Source organism: Lynx rufus, unplaced genomic scaffold (genome assembly GCF_022079265.1).
Source record: "Lynx rufus isolate CCGP_SWC_20201006 ecotype Redwood Valley unplaced genomic scaffold, mLynRuf1.p SCAF_7, whole genome shotgun sequence".
NCBI lineage: Eukaryota > Metazoa > Chordata > Mammalia > Carnivora > Felidae > Lynx > Lynx rufus.
Genome location: NW_025814889.1, coordinates 68,012,810 through 68,032,820, shown reverse-complemented (window position 1 = coordinate 68,032,820; position 20,011 = coordinate 68,012,810). Strand labels below are relative to the sequence as shown.

The following is a 20,011-nucleotide window of genomic DNA, read 5'->3' as shown; positions in this document are numbered from 1 at the left end:
AATTTGAAAATGGAATATATCAGGCCTATCAGGTTTTATTCCGGGATCCTAAAAACTATGTGTACTACAGGCAACTGAATAAATCCCCAAGAGAAAACTTTAGTTAGCATTTTTTAGATGTCCCATACACAGGCTAATAAAAAATTTCATATTAGACAGATACAGAGCTATATGTGAAAAATAAAACATTATCACAAAGTTTTAAAATTCTTAAACATGCTTTAAGAATATTTATTATTCCATTTAAATATAATGTTCATTTACGTATTTCTTCATAATTTTCTTGGTAAAAAAATTACAATACAAAGTAACAATGAGAAATATCACAGGAACAAACTCGTCCATTATTTTTAAAATCATCCTATAATACAACACTGGTGAGTTCTGAGAATATTAAATGGACAAGTTATCCTGTCATAGAGAATTGTTTGAATTTATGACTATTGGCGAGGGCCAATGGATTTACCAAAAAAGTTTTTCCTTAAGACATAAATGTCACTCAAATTGTTACCTAGACACTTGGCCCTGACACTCCTACTGTGGGAAGATATTCAAACAATTTAGGTATAATTTAGAAGACAAGGTTAGCAGGTATTTTTACCTGTCATAACCTGAAACTCCTTTCTTCTTCATCAAAATAAAGAGTGTTATAAACTTGCCCCCACAGTCACAGTGGGAGTTGTGGAATTCTATAATTCTGGAAATAGGGTTTCTTCCTGAGTGATGCAGGATTTGCAGAATCACAAATTTAGGAAGAAGGTGGGTAGAAATGTTAGGGCGCAGGTTAGAAACAAGTAACCAGCGGTCTGGCTTACCACTGAAAATCCGAATTAAAACATAAAAAATATCACTTGAAAACTGAACACTGTATTCACACCAAGTATACAAATTTCAGGGTATCCACATTCAAAGATTGAACTGCACAACAGGAAAAGAGAAAGTGGCCGTGTCTTTACTGGGAATGAGAACAATATGTTATATTTCCTCATCAGCACTTTCCGTGACATTTTCTTTTAAACGGAGGGAAGATGCATGAAACGCATTGTTTGCATCAGCAACAAAGAGGATGCACATTCCAATGAAGGGATTTATTGGTGAAAATTCAGTTTACAAGCATGTATGAGACGTGCATTTAAAAGGAATTTAAGAAGGAATGTATTACATGTGAACCAGTCCTAATATTACTATTTTACTTTGCAAAATACCTAGAAAGTAATCAAACAGCAGTCCCGTTTAAATGCAGAATTTTAAATAAAGTTTACTTTCGTTATGGATAAAAACAAAAAATTAATCACTTTGTAAATTTTGGTATGAGTCCTGCAATTTTGTACTTTTCAGCTTTCCTTTCATTACTTAACCCACAAAATTAATTAGGATGTGGGAAATACAATGTCATATTTTAAATAATTCTTTAAAACATTTCCAGTGAAATTATTTTTACACATATTTATATTTAAAATAAAATAAAATATATAAACATTCCTTCATATACACATGAGCTTTTTCAAAAAGTGGAAGTGTCCTTTTCATATGTAAACATTTTTAAAGAAATATTTACAGGAGAATAATTTTCGCATCCAAAGGCAAAGATCTCCAACATCCCTCTTATTCAACAGATATTCTTCTCATTTTTTCAGCTAATTCATTTCTTACTTCAATATGTTTTTCTAAATTTTGCACTTCATGTGGAAGGTTGATATCCCAAACAGACAAACAAGACTGTATCTCTACAAAGGAAAAAAAATGAAATAATGGTTCAAAGATCTGCCATAAGGCCTTTTTATTTTATTTTATTTTATTTTATTTCATTTTATTTCAATTTTGTTCATTTATATTTAGTTGTCTTATACAAACATATACATAAATACAGCTATAAAAATTTACTAAATCATTGCCATTCATAAGAAACTACATTTGGAAAATGTTTAAAGTGTATTACAGAAACAACTACATTTCAAAAAGAGTGTGAACTTTTAATAACCTGATGTTTCACTTTCTGAAAGAAATAGTTTTTTCAAACACTGTTCAAAATCGGAGCTCATATGGATATAGGTAAACTGTAAGGAAAAATAACCACGTTTAGTTTAAATTTGGGCTACTTCTCATTTTATAGTGGTTGATATTTCTACTTCATCTGAAAAAATACTACTCAACTACTAAAACTTAATTTTGAGGATTTATGTTTAAATTATTTACACTATAAAGAAGCTACAAATTTAAAATGCTTGAAGTATTATAGTATATATTTATTATAAATGTATAAAACACATAACATGTTATAATCATCAGTGTCATTGTACTGCGTTTGGAATACAGTATCTTATTAAACACTACCTTTTTGGTGTTGTGTGCCTTCAGTACTTTTCCGGATATACCCCAAAACCAGCATGACATTTTTGAGGCTTCCTTTAAAAAAAAAATATATGAGTTGTCTGTTAAAACAATGTAATAAGATGAACTTTAAAAAGTCATTAGAAATTACCGTATAATTCTGCTTTTTAGGAGACACTTCAATTATACTGAATAAAATGCTCCAAGATCAGCAATTATTTAACGTTGGAAAATTTGTGGCCCATTCCTTGCTATAATTTTTATTAATTGTGTTAATCTGAGAAAATAATTTAACTTTTGAAAAATGGGTCTAAAATTTATACACCCAGAGTTATAATATTAAATGAGATGTGTGTGAAACTGCTTTGGCATTAGTCAAATGTGAATCATTTGGATACAAAGTTGGATGGATAAGGGGCGCCTGGGTGGCGCAGTCGGTTAAGCGTCCGACTTCAGCCAGGTCACGATCTCGCGGTCCGTGAGTTCGAGCCCCGCGTCAGGCTCTGGGCTGATGGCTCAGAGCCTGGAGCCTGTTTCCGATTCTGTGTCTCCCTCTCTCTCTGCCCCTCCCCCGTTCATGCTCTGTTTCTCTCTGTCCCAAAAATAAATAAACGTTGAAAAAAAAAATTAAAAAAAAAACACAAAAAAAAACAAAGTTGGATGGATGATATACTGATACTCTGTCACAGAACCATACGTTCTTCTCAAGTCACTCACTAATTTACTCAACAAATATTTGTCATACGTCTTCTATACAGGAGGCAAGGCCCTGGGGAGTAAAGAAGTAAACAAACACATGCAGACTCAACCTACATGGAGTTTATTATATTCTAGTGAGGAGATTGACACTAATGAAAAAAAAAAAAATTGTGACCAGGATGGATTCTATGCAAGGGAGATGTTACGAGAACTCCAAAGAGGGAAGTTTGACCTAATCAGTGTTCACTTCTGAAGGTTTTGACATATGAGCTACCATTTTGAAAAAAGAGTTAGTGTACCTTCTTGGCTTAATTAACTACAGAAATTAAATAAGCAAAGAATGAGCGGCACATGAAAAACATTGAGGCAACGTGAAGCATGGTATCCCAGAGGGACTGAACATTCTCCAGATCAGAAAGCACTGGGAACAATGTGATAAATGGCAGAGGCTACAAAGGTGAGATGAAGCCACATTGTACCTGCCGCACCTGTGGATTATGTTTAAATTTATCTTTACTTTAAAAATCAATTAAACCACTGAAATTCCACATAATTTCAGTAATGAACAATGATTTGGGTACAAAAGTACAGACAAATTAAAGGACTTAACAACCTTGGTAGAATAAAAGTAGAGAGGGGCGCCTGGGTGGCGCAGTCGGTTAAGCGTCCGACTTCAGCCAGGTCACGATCTCGCGGTCCGTGAGTTCGAGCCCCGCGTCTGGCTCTGGGCTGATGGCTCAGAGCCTGGAGCCTGTTTCCGATTCTGTGTCTCCCTCTCTCTCTGCCCCTCCCCCGTTCATGCTCTGTCTCTCTCTGTCCCAAAAATAAATAAACGTTGAAAAAAAAAAATAAAAAAAAAAAAAAAAGAATAAAAGTAGAGAGACAACCCACTATTGTTGTGAGATACAACGCTAGTATGCTGAGAGTCACCAATCACTCACAGCATCTAGTGTAACTCCTGTGCAATTTCAACATCCAGTCATAAAAAATGGGTGAGAGTAAGGAGTAACACTTGTCACTCCTTAATATATTCCTGTAAAAGGAAATGACCATTTGCTTCACCTGTCAAACACACTAGGACTTACTTACTAAAGTTATATAAACTCTCGCTTTGCAGAACCTAATCCCATGTTATTTTGGTGATCAACTTTGTATATATGTTAATACTATTCTCTAAGCCTAATAATTAGTTAAAAGAAAAAATGGAATGTATTTATGTAGAAAATATATTTCATGTGCTGTTATGATTTCTTCATACTTAAATAGAAAAGTAGGAGCAAGAAAAGACATAAAAGTCTGCATAAAACATCACGATTGTCAATACCTGCAGATTGTAGAGTTCGCCATATATTGTTACAAGCATATAAATTTGTTGATAGAATGAAAAACCAAATTTAAGAAGGGTAGGAAGTTTAAATTGGTTAAAATAAGCATTTGCTTTAATACCTTTGATTAAAAGGTTAAAAATACTCAGGGTGCCTGGGTGGCTCAGACAGTTAAGCCTATGACTCTTGATGTGGCTCAGGTCATGCATGATCTCACAGTTTGTGAGTGTGAGCATCCCACTGGGAATTTCTCTCTCTCTCTCTTGCTCTCTCTCTGCCCCTCCCCCACTCACTCTCTTTCTCTCTCTCTCTCAAAATAAATAAAGAAACATTACAAAAATATTTTTAAGTTAAAAATACTCAAAATTATCTATTTCCTCTTTTGCCTTAGATACAGAGAAAGTAGAACCGAGAATCGGTGCTCGGCTGCAATAATCTTCTCTAATGGGACTGAAAGCATCCATTCCCTCCATTTTTTAATGACCCTATTAAAATGTATCCCAGTTCTATGTTTCATGATGTGACCTTCTGAGACATGTCCAGTGGCATTAGAGAGTGAGACTAAAATTAAAAATAAAAGCATATTTTTAAAGTCTTAGACAATATCACAAAAGATTGAAAGGAAGGAAACTTACCTAACTGTGCTGTCATCATGACTCTGACAGAATCACAAAAATTGTGAACTATACGTATAATTCGACGAGTTGAAAGATCAAGGAGTAAAACATGGCCTCCTCCAGTTCCTATCCAGAGGGCAGTGTTCTTCTGGAGGCAGAGAGTTTTCACTCTCCCAGAATAAGATATTTTGTGTTTTGATTCCGCGTTTACTTTTACCATTTCCTCCCTAAAACCATAAAGTATGCATTAATAATTTTATCAACAATTAAGAGATAAAGCAGATGTCTACACATGCACACTATATATAGCATTTTAAATTATGAATACATAATAGTATACATTACATATCATTAAAATTCTACAAAACGAGTGTTGCTAAATACAGAACATCAAAGTGGCTTCTCTCCTTGAAACATAAATTATCAAAGATAACACAGCCCCTTCAAGAAATTCTAAAGTAAATAAAATGGATAAAATAAAGTGGCTCAGTTGGCTAAACGTCTGTCTCTTGATTTTGGCTCAGGTTTGCATCAGGCTCCACACTGACAGAGTGGAGCCTGTTTGGGATTCTCTCTCTGCCTCTCTCTCTCTCTCCCTCTCTCTCTCTCTCTCAAAATAAATACATACACTTTAAAAAATGGATATAATTTTTATAAATAATAAGCCTATATAACCCAGTGTAAAAGAAAAGAATAAATTTGCCCAATATAAATAGAAAAAGTTTCTTTCCATGAGGTCTAAAAGTTACAAAGGAAAATTAAATTTTAATCATTTACATGTAAAAGATAATACAAACCACTAAATGTTTCTCTGAGCCAATGAATAATTCTTGACAAAAATGAGGTGTCTGGAAATAAAACAGTTCTAATACTTTTAGGACTTCAGGAAGTAAGGGAACCTTTACCAGGCAGAACTGTCAGCACTTCCGAATGTCAATCTCCTTACCATCCAGAGAAAAATGAAAACATTCTGGGAAAGTCAACCTTGAAGTTTCATTTTATAGATACAGTGTGTAATCTAAATGTTCTCCAAAGAATAAAAAATCTATACGTAAAAACAAGATAAAACGGGCACCTGGGTGGCTCAGTCGGTAAGCGTCCGACTTCAGCTCAGGTCATGATCTTGTGGTTGGTGAGTTCAGGCTCCGTGCTGACAGCTCAGAGCCTGGAGCCTGCTTCAGATTCTGTGTCTCCCTCTCTCTCTACCCCTCCCCAAATAAGGTTGAGTGGTCCCCCTTCCCACCAGCAGCACACAAAAGATGTGCGTGATTTAAAGTCTGAGATGTGCTGGATTAGACTAAGAACTGGTTGTCAGTCTGGTGTCTTGATCCTTTATCCTTAAGCAGTTCGTGCATTGGTCAGTCCAGTAGGTTTCCCCCATTTTTTAAATTGTTTCGTGACTTTGTCTTTAGAACAAAGTATCCTTGGACCTGTAGTCTAATTACAAGTAGTAAACTTTGATATTGTAACACTACTAAATGTACAGTCAGCAAGGAATCCAGTATGATCACTTCCAATAACGTACTATTTTTTCATTGGTGAACATTCTTTGTAATATCTTGAAGAAACCATATATATCATGTTCCTATTTTTTTTTTTTAGTTTTCCAAAATGAAACTACTTGCTAGATACCAAGAGATGGTGCTGAAAAGAATTAGCAATTTTGTTTCTGAGTTGTTTAGTGTTCTAGTTAGAGGTAGAAACAAAGTAAAATTAGCCATATTGCCTCTCTAAGTCTGAAGTATAAAAACGGCTCTAATAAGCACAAAATAAGAACCAATGACATTGTACCTATAGTGAACAATAATATGTTGTACACCTAAAAATTTGTTAAGAGGGTCAATTTCACACTGAGTTCTTTCCACAGTAAAATACAATTTAAAGAAAACAATTTACTTTAAAAAGTGCACACAGTCTATAAGTTCACAGAGTTTTTCAGTCTTCTTATCCCATACTTCCACAAATGGGCTATTTTTCTTAGCAACGTAGAGAGCCGTGTCCACCACCACTGCTATGATGTTGGAATCACTGAAAGCTGCATAAGAAAACCTAGAGGGACAAAAGAATGTCACTATTCTTCATTTCTTGCAAACAGATCGGCTAGCATAGGCCCTACCTTCATGGCAAACTTCTACTTAGCCTTTGATGTTTATTTAACTTAAATGTCAGCTCCTCTGGAATACTTCCCTGACCTATCAAAATATACCAGTCATTCCCTTTCCCGCACTGGCATACCTGTAACACTACAGACCTCATTAAGTATCAAATCGTATTCATTAATTAGTGTGTCCCTGACACTAGACTGCAAATGTGGTTTCTTAAGGACAAGGACCATGTCTTTTCAATATACCCACAATCCAGTAAAGAGTCACCATGGATAAGTACCTACCTATCTAGCAGATACAAGTGTAGATAGATAAGAACCTATCTAGAAAAAAATGCCTAGCTAACAAAGTAGGCAGTTTGTTAAGTAGACAGAGGATGGATGGATGCAGAATGAACTAATAGAAGGAATGAACAACCAAGAAAAAGTAAAAATGGTTAAAGTTGCAATTCGACCAGATAAATGACATGAAAATGTCACACCGTTTAAAAGCCTTTAGTTTATTGTAGGGCAGGAAGATTTTTTTTTTCTTCCTCTTTCTTGTTCTGGCAAGGGAGGCAAAAATATGTGCTGCCAGAGAGCCACTACATTCTAGACAATTTCTTTCTGAGTTTTTTTTTTGCTGTATATAACAGAAGACAGTTCAAACTAGTACAAATATTACATAACATTTTAGAATTTATAAAATACTTCGGTGCATTCTCTCATTTGATCCTCAATAACAATCTTATAAAATACTACAAACCTCCATGTCTGCAATGAGAGAAAGTTAACAAAGGCTAAATAACTTGCTCGAGGCCACATAACCAGCATGTCACAGAAGCAGGACTCGACAAGTCTCTGGAGGCCTGTGACTCCAGAGACCACATCATCTCTCACTACCCACCATGCCTCTGTCAGCGCGAACTGATGACAATGAGGAGGGTAATGAGGATGAAGCAGCATCTAATTAGCAATGCGGTATCTGCTTAGCCAGGGAGAGACGAAGGCAACAGGAGACACTTTTTGAGAAGAGAGCAAATACTTCCAAGTGTCTATGAAACCAGATCCTCATCTCTTTCAGGTGATGAACAGCTTTGCAAGTGCCATGTTTATGGGTGTTCTCTCTAGTACAGCATTTATACTCCAATTCTTATGTGGAATTTTAGGGAGTTGATTCCCATGATCTCATAACATGCTCTATGAAATAAAAAAAAAATTGGGGGCCTTTCTTTTTAAATATTTTCAGGGTTTTTTTTTAGGTTGATTAAAAGTGGAAATTACAGGGATGCCTGGGTGGCTCAGTTGGTTGGGCATCTGATGCTTGGTTTTAGCTCAGGTCATGATCTCACCATTGTGGGACTGGACTGAGCATGTAACCTGCTTAAGATTCTCTCCCTCTGCCCCTCCACAGCTTGTGTGCATTCTCCCTCTCTCTCTCTCTGTCTCTCAAAAAATTAAAATTAATTAAAAAAATAAATGAATAAAAACATGTTTTTTTAAAAAAAGTGGAAATTACAGAATGAAAATGGATTTATCCATTTACCACACATTAGGAAACAAATCTGTGAATGAGAGAGAAAAACAAAAGTCCTTATCCATGAGAATTTACAATACATAGCAGTGTATCTGAACCCCAAAGACCTTAGAGTCACATGAGAGCCTGAAAAGAAAAACACTGAAATCTGGGCCTCACCCATGATTAATTCATCTGATTTAATTGGTCTGGAGGTGAGTCCCAGGCATAATAGTATTTTCAGCTATCTCATGGTTTCTAAGTGGGGCCAATGCTGAGAACCAGTTAAGTTCAGTATTAAGAGAGCATTTTTGAAAATTCTTTTATAAAAATGTATGGTAGATGTTGTGAAGGGAAATAATAGCTGAACTGGAAGAACAAATCCAAGGCATCTAATCTGCACAGGAGGAATCAAAGACAACCCACTCAGAAGAAGCGACATTTGCATTAAAACGAGCAGGGAGGGGCGCCTGGGTGGCGCAGTCGGTTAAGCGTCCGACTTCAGCCAGGTCACGATCTCGCGGTCCGTGAGTTCGAGCCCCGCGTCGGGCTCTGGGCTGATGGCTCAGAGCCTGGAGCCTGTTTCCGATTCTGTGTCTCCCTCTCTCTCTGCCCCTCCCCCGTTCATGCTCTGTCTCTCTATGTCCCAAAAATGAATAAAAAAACGTTGCAAAAAAAAAAAAAATTAAAAAAAAAAAAAAACAAAAAAAACAAAAACGAGCAGGGAACATATTAGTCAGCCAGGAAAAAAGAAAATCACAGTCACAGGTTGGGGGTGAAAGGGAGCAGGCTGTCTTTGAGAACTGAGATGATTTCAGCTTGTCTAAAGCACAGGCAGCAAGGAGGCTGCAAAATACTAATCCAGAGAGGGAAGTAAGGACTAAATCCTACAGGGCCTGGTAGACTACCTTAAGAAATCTGAACTTCAAACAAAGGACAATGGGATGTGACTGAGGGTTTTAAGCAAGAGACTGACACCAGACTGAGTTGTGTTTTAGAAGAGCTCCTCTGTCTGCAATGTTGAGAACAGACTGAAGGAACACAATCAGAGTTTGAGAACTGGTTAAAAGATGCTGTTGTTAGTATGGTTATTGATGATGGATGGTAGCCTGGCCTGTGCAAGCAGTAGAAGGAAAGTGGGAAATGAAAGAATTTGAGTGTCAATTAGAAGAGTTAAATGGACAAAGGGAGTAAAAGATAAAGGAGTCCAGGATTACTCTCAAATTTAGGTTTTAGGTGATTAGATGGATACTGAGAAGCCAGGATATTCCCTGAGATGAGGATTTGTGACTCAAAGCTAATACTAATCACGAGTAATATTTATTGAGAGCTTACCAAGTGCTGGGCATTATGTTAGCTCCTTATATTAATTTTCTTGTTTAGTCTTCCAAACATCCCTTTGAGGTACGATATATTACAATCCTCGGATTAGAGAAGACTGGATGTTTGAGTAGTTCTTGCCCAAGTTCACATAACCAACACATAGCAAAGCCAATATCTGAACTACAATTTATGCTGTTACCCACCAACCTACGCTGCTTCTCACTGAGGAATGTGGCTCTTATGAGAGCCAACTGCAATGATTTGGTTAAAACACAACTCTAAAAATTGAAAGAACAAATGGGGACAAGGTTTCTGTTTTATTTTTGCTTGAAAGTGGTATCACTAACTTTGCTGTAGAAAGGGTATGTGTATAATTACCGAATCTAGAGATGACTTTATTCCTGAGGTGCATGTTTCCTACAATCAATACTTAATGCAAGTTATCTAAAGCACATACGTAAAGCCCACAGATGAAGTAAAATACTGACTTTATTACCTTTCAAAGTTATGTTTAATTTGATACAGGGATAATGAAATTGTTAAAAATTGAGATTGACAAATACTACTAAGATCATCACAGCTTTTCATATTTTATCCCAAACGTGACTAGGCTGGGTGACATTTTTAATAGAAAAATTAATTATGCATTTTAAAAGATTTTTGCTTGGGTTGCAACAACATTATTAATATGATTATAAATAATAAACATGGGGGCACCTGGGTGGCTCAGTTGGTTAAGCATCTGACTTTTGATTTCAGCACAGGTCATGATCGCAGGGTCATGAGATTGAGCCCCAAGTAGGGCTCCACGCTGGGTGTGAAGCCTGCTTCAGATTCTCTCTCTCCCTGCCCCTCCCCACTCTCTCTTTCTCTCTCTCTCTCTCAAGAAAAAAAAAAAAAGAATAAATATGAATAAAGTAGCAAATTAATTGTATAGATAGAAATAACTTACAGCTGATTTGTCTTTGTCTCAATGAGCTTCTGAATGGTGAAATCATCAGAAAATGAGAAAAGTTTTGTGCCACATCCTCCCCACATAATGTTTTTTTCAGTTGAATTCATGGATTCACTCAAACACATCAGTGGAGTACTGACATTTCCTATATTTAGTATCTTCAAAGGAGCGGCTCCTTTACACTTTGCCAAGAAGAGAAACACATTCAATAAACTGAGTAGCTGCAGAATGAAACACTGTAAAATTTGCTGTGCTTTCTAAAAGCTACTATTCCATTTTAAATGGCTAGAGATCTTAAGATAAAAATTCAGGATACATTTTTCAAAGGATTTATGAAAACAGTATTCAAATTCAAGTGGTATGCAAAAACATTATCCTTATAACCAATCTCTTTACTTTTCCATGCAAAAAATGTACAGCAAATAACCCAGGGGTTATACTCTACTTGTCTGTCTCTCATTAGTAATGTTTTTTGATAACAAGGAGTATAAAGGGTAGGATGTTGGATAAATAGATGGAACCACAAGATGAATGGATGGAAGGAGGAATAAATGCTTTATTGATAAATGAGAATCTGAAGAACAGAAAGTTAATTGATTTCCTCCAGGCTAAAGAAAAACTTGGCAAACCAGATTTAAAACTTAAGTTTTGTTTTCTTCCACAATATATTTATAAGGAATTATCACTTCATTTATATAAAAATAGAATTATTTTCATTCCTAACATTATAAATCAGATCTCATTTACCATTTTATCCTTAGTTCATTTATATAAAATGTACAGCCAGTCCACATACATTTATAGAGGTTCTATGGTATGCAAGATTTGATGGGAAAAAAAGGTGAAAAGAGTATTTGTGATCTTTGCTCTTCTGGAGTTTATAATCACTTAGAAGGGGAGTGGGGATAAGCATACATAAAACAAAGAACTTAACATTTTTTTTTGATGTAGAATGGATTCAACATTTACCTTAACAGTTTTATCTTCAAAAATTGCTAAATTGCCATCAGCAGTTCCCACCAGAAGAAAGTTTTTTTGCTTGCTAAAAGAAAAAAATGTCAAAATTGTTATAAAAAGAATGCTTATATTGACCAAGATGGCCATAACGTTCCCCCTAGGTTGACTAAACTTTAGACAGATTTCTTCATGACTCTATGGGCGCCTGACCTCCCTTTTTATAATTTGCTTTTTTTTTTTTTACAGCATTTACTTTAGAAAATTTACAACTGTAAATTCTTTCTCTGCACATTTGAGATGTAACTCCTCTCCCAGCCTGTCAGTTTTACAACCTAGATATGTCTTTCTCAAGGAACTGGGAGCCTTCCTTTTGAAATGTAATCATCAAGAAAGGCTGGACCCCAGGGCACCTGGGTGGCTCAGTCGGTTAAGTGTCTGACTTCAACTCAAGTCATGATCTGAGTTCATGAGTTCGAGCCCCACATTGGGCTCTATGCTGACAGCTCAGAGCCTGGAGCCTGCTTCGGATTCTGTGTCTCCCTCTCTCTCTGCCCCTCCCCCATGAACACGCACACGCACGTGCACTCTCTCTCTGACCCTCTCTCAAAAATAAATAAACATTAAAAAAATTAAAACAAAAAAAGAAAAGCAGAGCCCCACCTCACAGTCTCCATGGGAGGGTAGAAGCCTAACTTCAATGAGCAACAATTAGCAAAGACAGATCAGTTAATCACATGGAGCCTCCCACAATGACCTGCAGTACATTTCCACTAGCTCCATCAATATTAAAAACTCTCCCACCTTTTGTATCAGTAAAGTTGAGTTCAATCTCTGCCCCCTATTGGAATAATCTTAAATAAAGTCTTCCTTGCTGATTTAACACCATCTGATGAATGAATTTTTTCTCTGACAATACCCAAATAATTTCAACTCCAAAACTGCCAGTGGAGTTTATATTTCAGCTGCCAAAAACTTGAGTTTCACGGTTTTCTAATGTACTTATTTATTTTCCAGTATTGACTTAAACAGGAGAAATATATGGAGTATAATCTTAATGGCTCCTGGAAATCATCCTGCCCCAAGTATTATAACAATCAGCCTGTTACTCACATCTGAAATTCTGCCAGTTAGATAAATTCATTTGAAATGAGATCCCTGTAACCAAGAACGGTTGAGTCGTTTTCACCTATTAATAACTTACGAATTCATTTATTAGGTATTTTCCCAATTTGATAGTTAACTGACATGTTTTAAACCAATATGGAATAGGCTACTGATATTCAAAAAAAAAGAATAAATGGAAAATTATCTCTGAAGAGGACTTACAAAGAAAAGTAACCTGATGTGAAGGGTGGTAATGAAATCGATCAGAGCTGCGGTAATACCAGCAGTAGGGCTGGTTGGCCTGAAGAAAAGGACTGACCTGTCTCATACTGCCTCAGCTTGATCTATAAGAATATCTTTGTGGCCTCCCACAATGCCCTTTAATATATGCATATTGATAGAAATATGTTAAAAATGAGCAGTCTTTGCTGAAGCAATCAAAGTTTTCCACACAATCAGTCATCTAAAAGGTATGGAACTTTCTCCAATGGTCAAATTCACTACCATACCTTTGCTTGGGAACGGAATTGCAATATAAGCAAGTTACAGAATCAGTCATCTTTTTAAGGGTATGTCTCTTTTTCCCATCTTCGGTACTGATGACCAGGAGCATGCCAGACTGTGTCCCACACACAATCCAGCTTTCCTTTTCAGCAGGAAGATGCACCAAAGCTAGGCACAGTATTCTGCTGTCAGTAACTTCCTGTTAAAAACAAGGGAAAAAAAAAAAACAAACAAACAACACTCTAATGAACTTGATTCTGGCTTAAGTGACTAGAATTTGAATAGAATAAAAACATCGTTATCCATACACTGAACTCTTTTTACTCTCTTGCTCTTAATTTTAAAAACAATGCCGATTTTATTTAACTGCCAATAATAAACGAGTTAACTGGCAAACAACTTTGCCTATCTAAAATGCATCTAAAACTAAAATTAAAATTGAAAAATATTTTTCAGTATCCATATTTCTCACTCCACCAAAATAATGTGAGAGGATTGTTCAACCTTAAGAATAATGGTTAGGCATAACATGTATTTCACACCAACAGCCACAATATTAGCTTATTTTTTAAGTCTAGAAATTTATCTTATCTCTGCTAATACAATTTGTTGACCCATCTTGTAGAGCAGTACCCGGATTTTCTCTTTCAGTCATGAGCACCAACCCCCAGCTGCTGTGAGTGCTGATTACTAACAGCTCAGAGTTGCACCCTCCACCACATAACTGCCCTCCACTGCTGGGAGCTGGCTTGGTCAGAAATGGCAGGCAGGCTTGGCCACACCCACCCTTGGGCAGACCGCAGCCAATGCCTGACTGCCATGTGGGAATGAAAGACTGGTGGCCTTGAGAGACCAATCTGTGTTGCTATCCACACCCCAGTCTCTCATGGCTGAAGACTGACAGCAGACTTCTTCAAAAACTACATTGTTGTGGAATTTCTTCCCCTATTCTATTGGCTTCCTTCACTTCCTTAAAAGTTACTCTCTCCTTACATCACTTGTACAAGACTCTTTTGTCTTAAACTCTGTTTCTAGGGATCCTGACCTGAGACAAACATATACTATGATTTTAAAACAAAACAAAGACTATTTAATGTTATGTAAATACTCTTGTTCCATCAGAAAACTAACCTAACAACACTCCTACATTGCTTTCATTTCACTTCTTTCTAAGTAACTTTTTAACTGATACATTCTTTAGCATAACCTGCAAAATAAATTTTCTAAAGTATTTATAATTTAAAGAGTATTGTGATTTACCTCAGAAGTGTGTTTTTCCATATTTAAGTCAAGAAATGAGAGCTGTCCTTTGTCAGTGTGCCCACAGCCCAGCCAGATGCTTGCACTCTTGCTGTTATGATTTGTAGCAACCATGCATTCAACTATAAAGTTTTTAGGTATCGATATATGTCTCATCAGACAGATTAACTCAGCTGAATTCAAAATGTCAAAGACCTGAGAAAGTTTATAAACAACAAAACAATATGCATCAAGTTAACACATGTCCTCTTGAAAGATCATATTAGTGTGCACAACGTAGAACTGCATGTTATAACAAACTGTGATCTAATCCAAGCAACGAGATTAATAATCCAAACTACAGATAAAATTACATTAAAATAATACTTAGTTTTAGACGAAGCATAAAATATACTCTTTTGTAAGTATGTTTTGTAACTTGAAAAAAGAGAAAATCCCAAAAGTGCCAACTGAACAGAAATGTAGTACAGACTGGAGCTATTCAACACTCAACTCTATACTGCAGAGCCACATCATGTTACAGATAAACACAGGCCACCAACAGAATAGACTTTCTGCCAGTTGCAGGGAAAAGAAATTTTGATCTTTGGTAATGAAATTCACAAATCAATTCTAGATTCTGTTTTCATGCTTTTCCTTGAAGCACTAAAGAACAAGAGAGACAGGGTGGGGGTGGGGAAGAGAACTGTAAGAAAACAGAACCAGGACTCGGGAGAGTGGCGTTAGAGCCACGATACAGCCACTTGCCTTCCACTCATGAGATGCAGAGAAAGCTCCTTATTCTCTCAGTGTCTCATCTGACAAAGGTAAGGAGTTTACCCATCTTGTCTAATATATACTATATTTAAAGATTAAGTGGGTAGGTCAAAGTCAAATACTATCATATACTACAAAAAAAAAAAAAAACAAGGTGAAGTATTGTTGAAAATAAAAGGAGAATAGAGTAGGGGCGCCTGGATGGCTCAACTGGTTAAGTGTCTGACTCTTGGTTTTGGCTCAGGTCTGATCTCACAGTTTGGGGGTCAAGGTCCACCTCGGGCTCTGTGCTGATAGTGTGGAAACTGCATGGGATTCTTTCTCTCCCTCTCTCTCTCTGCTTGTCAGCCAGTCACACTCTCTCTCTCAAAATAAATGAATGAACTTAAAAAGGAGTAAAGAATAAAATAATAATTAAGCTATGGAAATTTTACTGTGAAAAACAAATTAAAAATACAAGAAGTCTATGTGATGAATACCAGTTATAACCAAAATTTAAAGACAAGTAGACATACAAATGGCCAGCTCTTACACGAAAAATTGCTCAACATCACTAATCATCAGAAATGCAAAACAAGGGGCGCCTGGGTGGCGCAGTCGGTTAAGCATCCGACTTCAGCCAGGTCACGATCTCGCGGTCCGTGAGTTCGAGCCCCGCGTTGGGCTCTGGGCTGATGGCTCAGAGCCTGGAGCCTGTTTCCGATTCTGTGTCTCCCTCTCTCTCTGCCCCTCCCCCGTTCATGCTCTGTCTCTCTCTGTCCCAAAAATAAATAAACGTTGAAAAAAAAATTAAAAAAAAAAAAAAGAAATGCAAAACAAAACCACCACGAGATATCACTTCACACCTGTCAGAATGGCTACTATCAAAAAGACAAGAAAAAAGAAGGGCTAGCAAGGATGTGGAGAAAAAGGATTCCCTGTACACTGTTGGTGGGAATGGAAATTGCTGCAACCGCTATGGAAAACAGTATGCAATTTCTCAAAACATTATAAATAGAAAAACCATTCAACTTTTATTTCTGGGTATAAATTTAAAGCAAATGAAAGCATTTATGTTTAAAGGATATCTGCACCCCCATGTTCACTGCAGCATGATTCACAATAGCCACAACATGGAAACAACCTAAGTGTCCATCAATGGATGAACGGATAAAGAAAATAAGATATATACGTATATGTATATATGTATGTGTGTACCTATACACACAATGGAATATTATTCAGCCATTAAATAAGAAGGAAATTTTGCCATTTGCAATAGCATGGATGGACCTTGAGGGTATAATGTTAAGCAAAATACATCAGACAGAAAAGGCAGATACTGTACTGTATCACTTATATAAGTGGGACCTAAAAAAGAATAAAATAAAATAAACAAAACAAAGCTTCCAGATACAGAAAATGGACTGGTGGTTGTGAAAGGCAGGGCATGGGAGTGGGTAAAATGGGCGAAGCGGGTCAAAAGGTACAAATTTCCGGTTATAAGACAGGGATGTAATGTATAGCATGGTGACTAATGTTAACAATATCACACAGAATATCTGAAAGTTGCTAAGAGAGTAGATCTTAAGAGTTATTAACATAAGAAAAAAATTATAACTTTGAGGTAAAGAATGTTAACTAAACTGACTGTGGTAATAATTTCAGAATACATACATGTATCAAATCGTCATGTTGTAAATCTAAAACTAACACAGTGTTTATGTCGATTATGTCTCAATAAAATTAGGAAGGGGAAGGTAGGGAAAGTAGCCAAGATAATGACATAATTCTTGATAAAATCAGCATATGTATTCAGCTATTTTTGAGTAGACATTTTAAAGCTGAACAAAAAATTTTCGGGGCGCCTGGGTGGCTCAGTCGGTTAAGCATCCGACTTCGGCTCAGGTCATGATCTCGCGCTCTGTGAGTTTGAGCCCTGCATTGGGCTCTGTGCTGACAGCTCAGAGCCTGGAGCCTGCTTTGGATTCTGTGTCTCCCTCTCTCTCTGGCCCTCCCCCAGTTCATGCTCTGTCTCTCTCTGTCTCAAAAATAAATAAACGTTAAAAAAATTAAAGTTGAACAAAAAATTTTCAATAAATTATGATACAAAATCAAGAGTCCACAACATAAAGAGAGCTCTTATTTTGATCTATTAAAATCTTTTTCAGTTTAAAACACAATAAGGGGGCGCCTGGATGGCTCAGTCAGTTAAGCATCCGACTTCAGCTCAGATCATGATCTTGCGGTCTGTGAGTTTGAGCCCCGCGTTGGTCTCTGTGCGGACAGCTCAGAGCCTGGAGCCTGCTTCGCATTCTGTGTCTCCCTCTCTCCCTGTCCCTCCCCACTCATGCTCTATCTCTCTCTCTCTCAAAAATAAATAAACATTAAGACACAGTAAAAAATTTACTTCTGATAATATGGTGGGAAAGGTTATTTGGACAAACCACCCATCTAAAAGTAACTTAAAATGCTAAGGAAATTATTTTTTAATCTCTTAAAAATATTAAAGATCTGACAACATCATAGGACTTATCAGGACAAAATATTAGTGAAAGAATCCAATGAAAGACAGAGAGGTCAACTGAAACTTAAAGCCAGATATTTCCTTAAAGGCATTTGTCTATTGAAGGCAAAACTGATGTGTGGTTTCTGATATCTTATCAGTCCGCAAGAAAGAAGTTTAAATCTAGAGCATTCCCAAAGTGGAGTCCAATAAAAGCCTGTTGCCATAAATCTGGAGCCCCAAAGGACTATATATTCAGAGTAAATGAGAACCAGAAATAAAGCCACCCCACGCTTCCACTTTCACTGGTATGAGGAAAGTTGCCTTTGACAAAGGGGGAGGAAGGAAAAGAACCCTGAGAAATTGTTATTCAAAAGCTTGTTCTCATGAACATTTGTAGACCAGATTCCCATTGCCTAGGTAGTTCAAAAAAAAAAAAGTATCTCAAACCAGGAACTGAGTTTAAAGCAATTTGCAGCAAGAAAATTAAGAAAAAAAATGTGAAAGACCTGTATGCAAAATCATAAAACTTTATTGAAAGACAAGAAAACATAAATAGAAAGATAACCCACATTCAAGAATAGAAAAACTTAATGTAATGAAGATAAAATCCTCCCCAAATTGTCTGCAGATTCAATGCAAGGCCAATCCAAGTCACAATAGGTTTTTTCATAAAAGTTGACAAAGTGATTTTAAAATTTTTATAGAAAAACTAAATCCAAGAAAGCTAAAGCATTCCTAGAGAAGAAAAATAAGTAGAGAAACGAGATTTATAAAGTGACAGGAATTAACAGAGGATAGTATTAGAGGAAGAACATATAAGTTGACCAATGGAAGAGAACATCTGTGTGGATGTGTGAGTATCTGACATATTAAAGAGTGAAACTAGGGGGAAACAATCAACAGAAAAAAAAGGAAGAAACTATTTAATAAATAAAGCTGGAAAATTTAGTTATCCATATGGAAAAAAACTGGATCCAGATAAAAATTTCAATTCCTAATGGGTTAAGAACTTAAATGCCAAAAGCAAAACAGTTTTTTTTTTTTTCTTTTCAGAAAAAGAGCACATGAACAGGGGAGAGGAGCAGAGGGAGAGACAGAGAATCCTAAGCAGGCACCACATTCAGCACAGAGTCTGACATAGGGCTCAGTCCCACAACACTAGGATCATGACCTGAGCCAAAATCAAGAGTTGGGATGCTTGGGGCGCCTGGGTGGCGCAGTCGGTTAAGCGTCCGACTTCAGCCAGGTCACGATCTCACAGTCCGTGAGTTCGAGCCCCGCGTCAGGCTCTGGGCTGATGGCTCAGAGCCTGGAGCCTGTTTCCGATTCTGTGTCTCCCTCTCTCTCTGCCCCTCCCCTGTTCATGCTCTGTCTCTCTCTGTCCCAAAAATAAATAAACGTTGAAAAAAAAAAATTTAAAAAAAAAAAAAAAAAAAAAAGGAGTTGGGATGCTTAACTGACTGAATCACCCAGGTGCCCCCAAAAGCAAAACTTTTAACCACTTCGAAGAAGCCATAGATAAATATTTGTGTGACTCTAGGAGAGATGAGGACGTCTTAAAACAGGACCTCATAATGGTAATAACCATTAAAAGGGTTGTTAAATTTATCTGTATTAAAATTAAGAAATTCTATTCATCAAGAGGCACCCTACAGGAAATAAAAAGACAAACTACAAATTCAGAAAAGAAAGTTGCAGTATATATAACCAACGAGGGATTAGTAGTTCTTTTTTTTTTCTTTTACTTATTTTATTTCTATGCAAATAATCCCATAGAAAAATGGCAAAATAATGAACAGGTATTTCCCAGAAGGGTAAATACATATATAACCAATGAACATATAAAGACATGGTCATCCTTAGTAGTATTTAGGAAAATGTAAATCAATACATAAGACAGTATATTTGAAAAAATTAAGAACCCAGATAGCACTAAAATTTGGGGAGAATATATAGAGAAATGGCTACACTCACATCCAGGTAATAGAAGTGTTAAGCTGGTACGGCTTCTTCAGAAAATAATACGGATATTCATATATTCTATGATTCTGCAATTCAACTCAGGTATATACCACAAAGCAACTCTCATACAT

At 36.5% G+C, this 20,011-nt stretch overlaps 1 protein-coding gene across 3 annotated transcripts in view; it reads right to left on the bottom strand.

Annotated features, from left to right (window-relative positions):
* Positions 1-1,067: 1,067 nt before the first annotated feature.
* The window catches only part of LRRK2 (leucine rich repeat kinase 2), a 138,219-nt gene continuing 119,275 nt past the window's right edge, over positions 1,068-20,011 (bottom strand). For 2 of the 3 annotated variants that reach the window (XM_047065482.1, XM_047065484.1), the window contains 8 exons: positions 14,675-14,869; positions 13,420-13,613; positions 11,819-11,891; positions 10,847-11,031; positions 6,869-7,021; positions 4,991-5,199; positions 2,335-2,406; positions 1,068-1,727 (listed from right to left, as the gene is read on the bottom strand). In XM_047065482.1, coding sequence (XP_046921438.1) covers positions 1,606-1,727; positions 2,335-2,406; positions 4,991-5,199; positions 6,869-7,021; positions 10,847-11,031; positions 11,819-11,891; positions 13,420-13,613; positions 14,675-14,869 — 1,203 coding nt within the window. In that variant the 3' untranslated portion in view covers positions 1,068-1,605. Of the gene's footprint in view, positions 1,728-2,334; positions 2,407-4,990; positions 5,200-6,868; positions 7,022-9,278; positions 9,994-10,846; positions 11,032-11,818; positions 11,892-13,419; positions 13,614-14,674; positions 14,870-20,011 lie in introns of those variants that run through there. The other variant, XM_047065485.1, reaches the window with a different exon arrangement.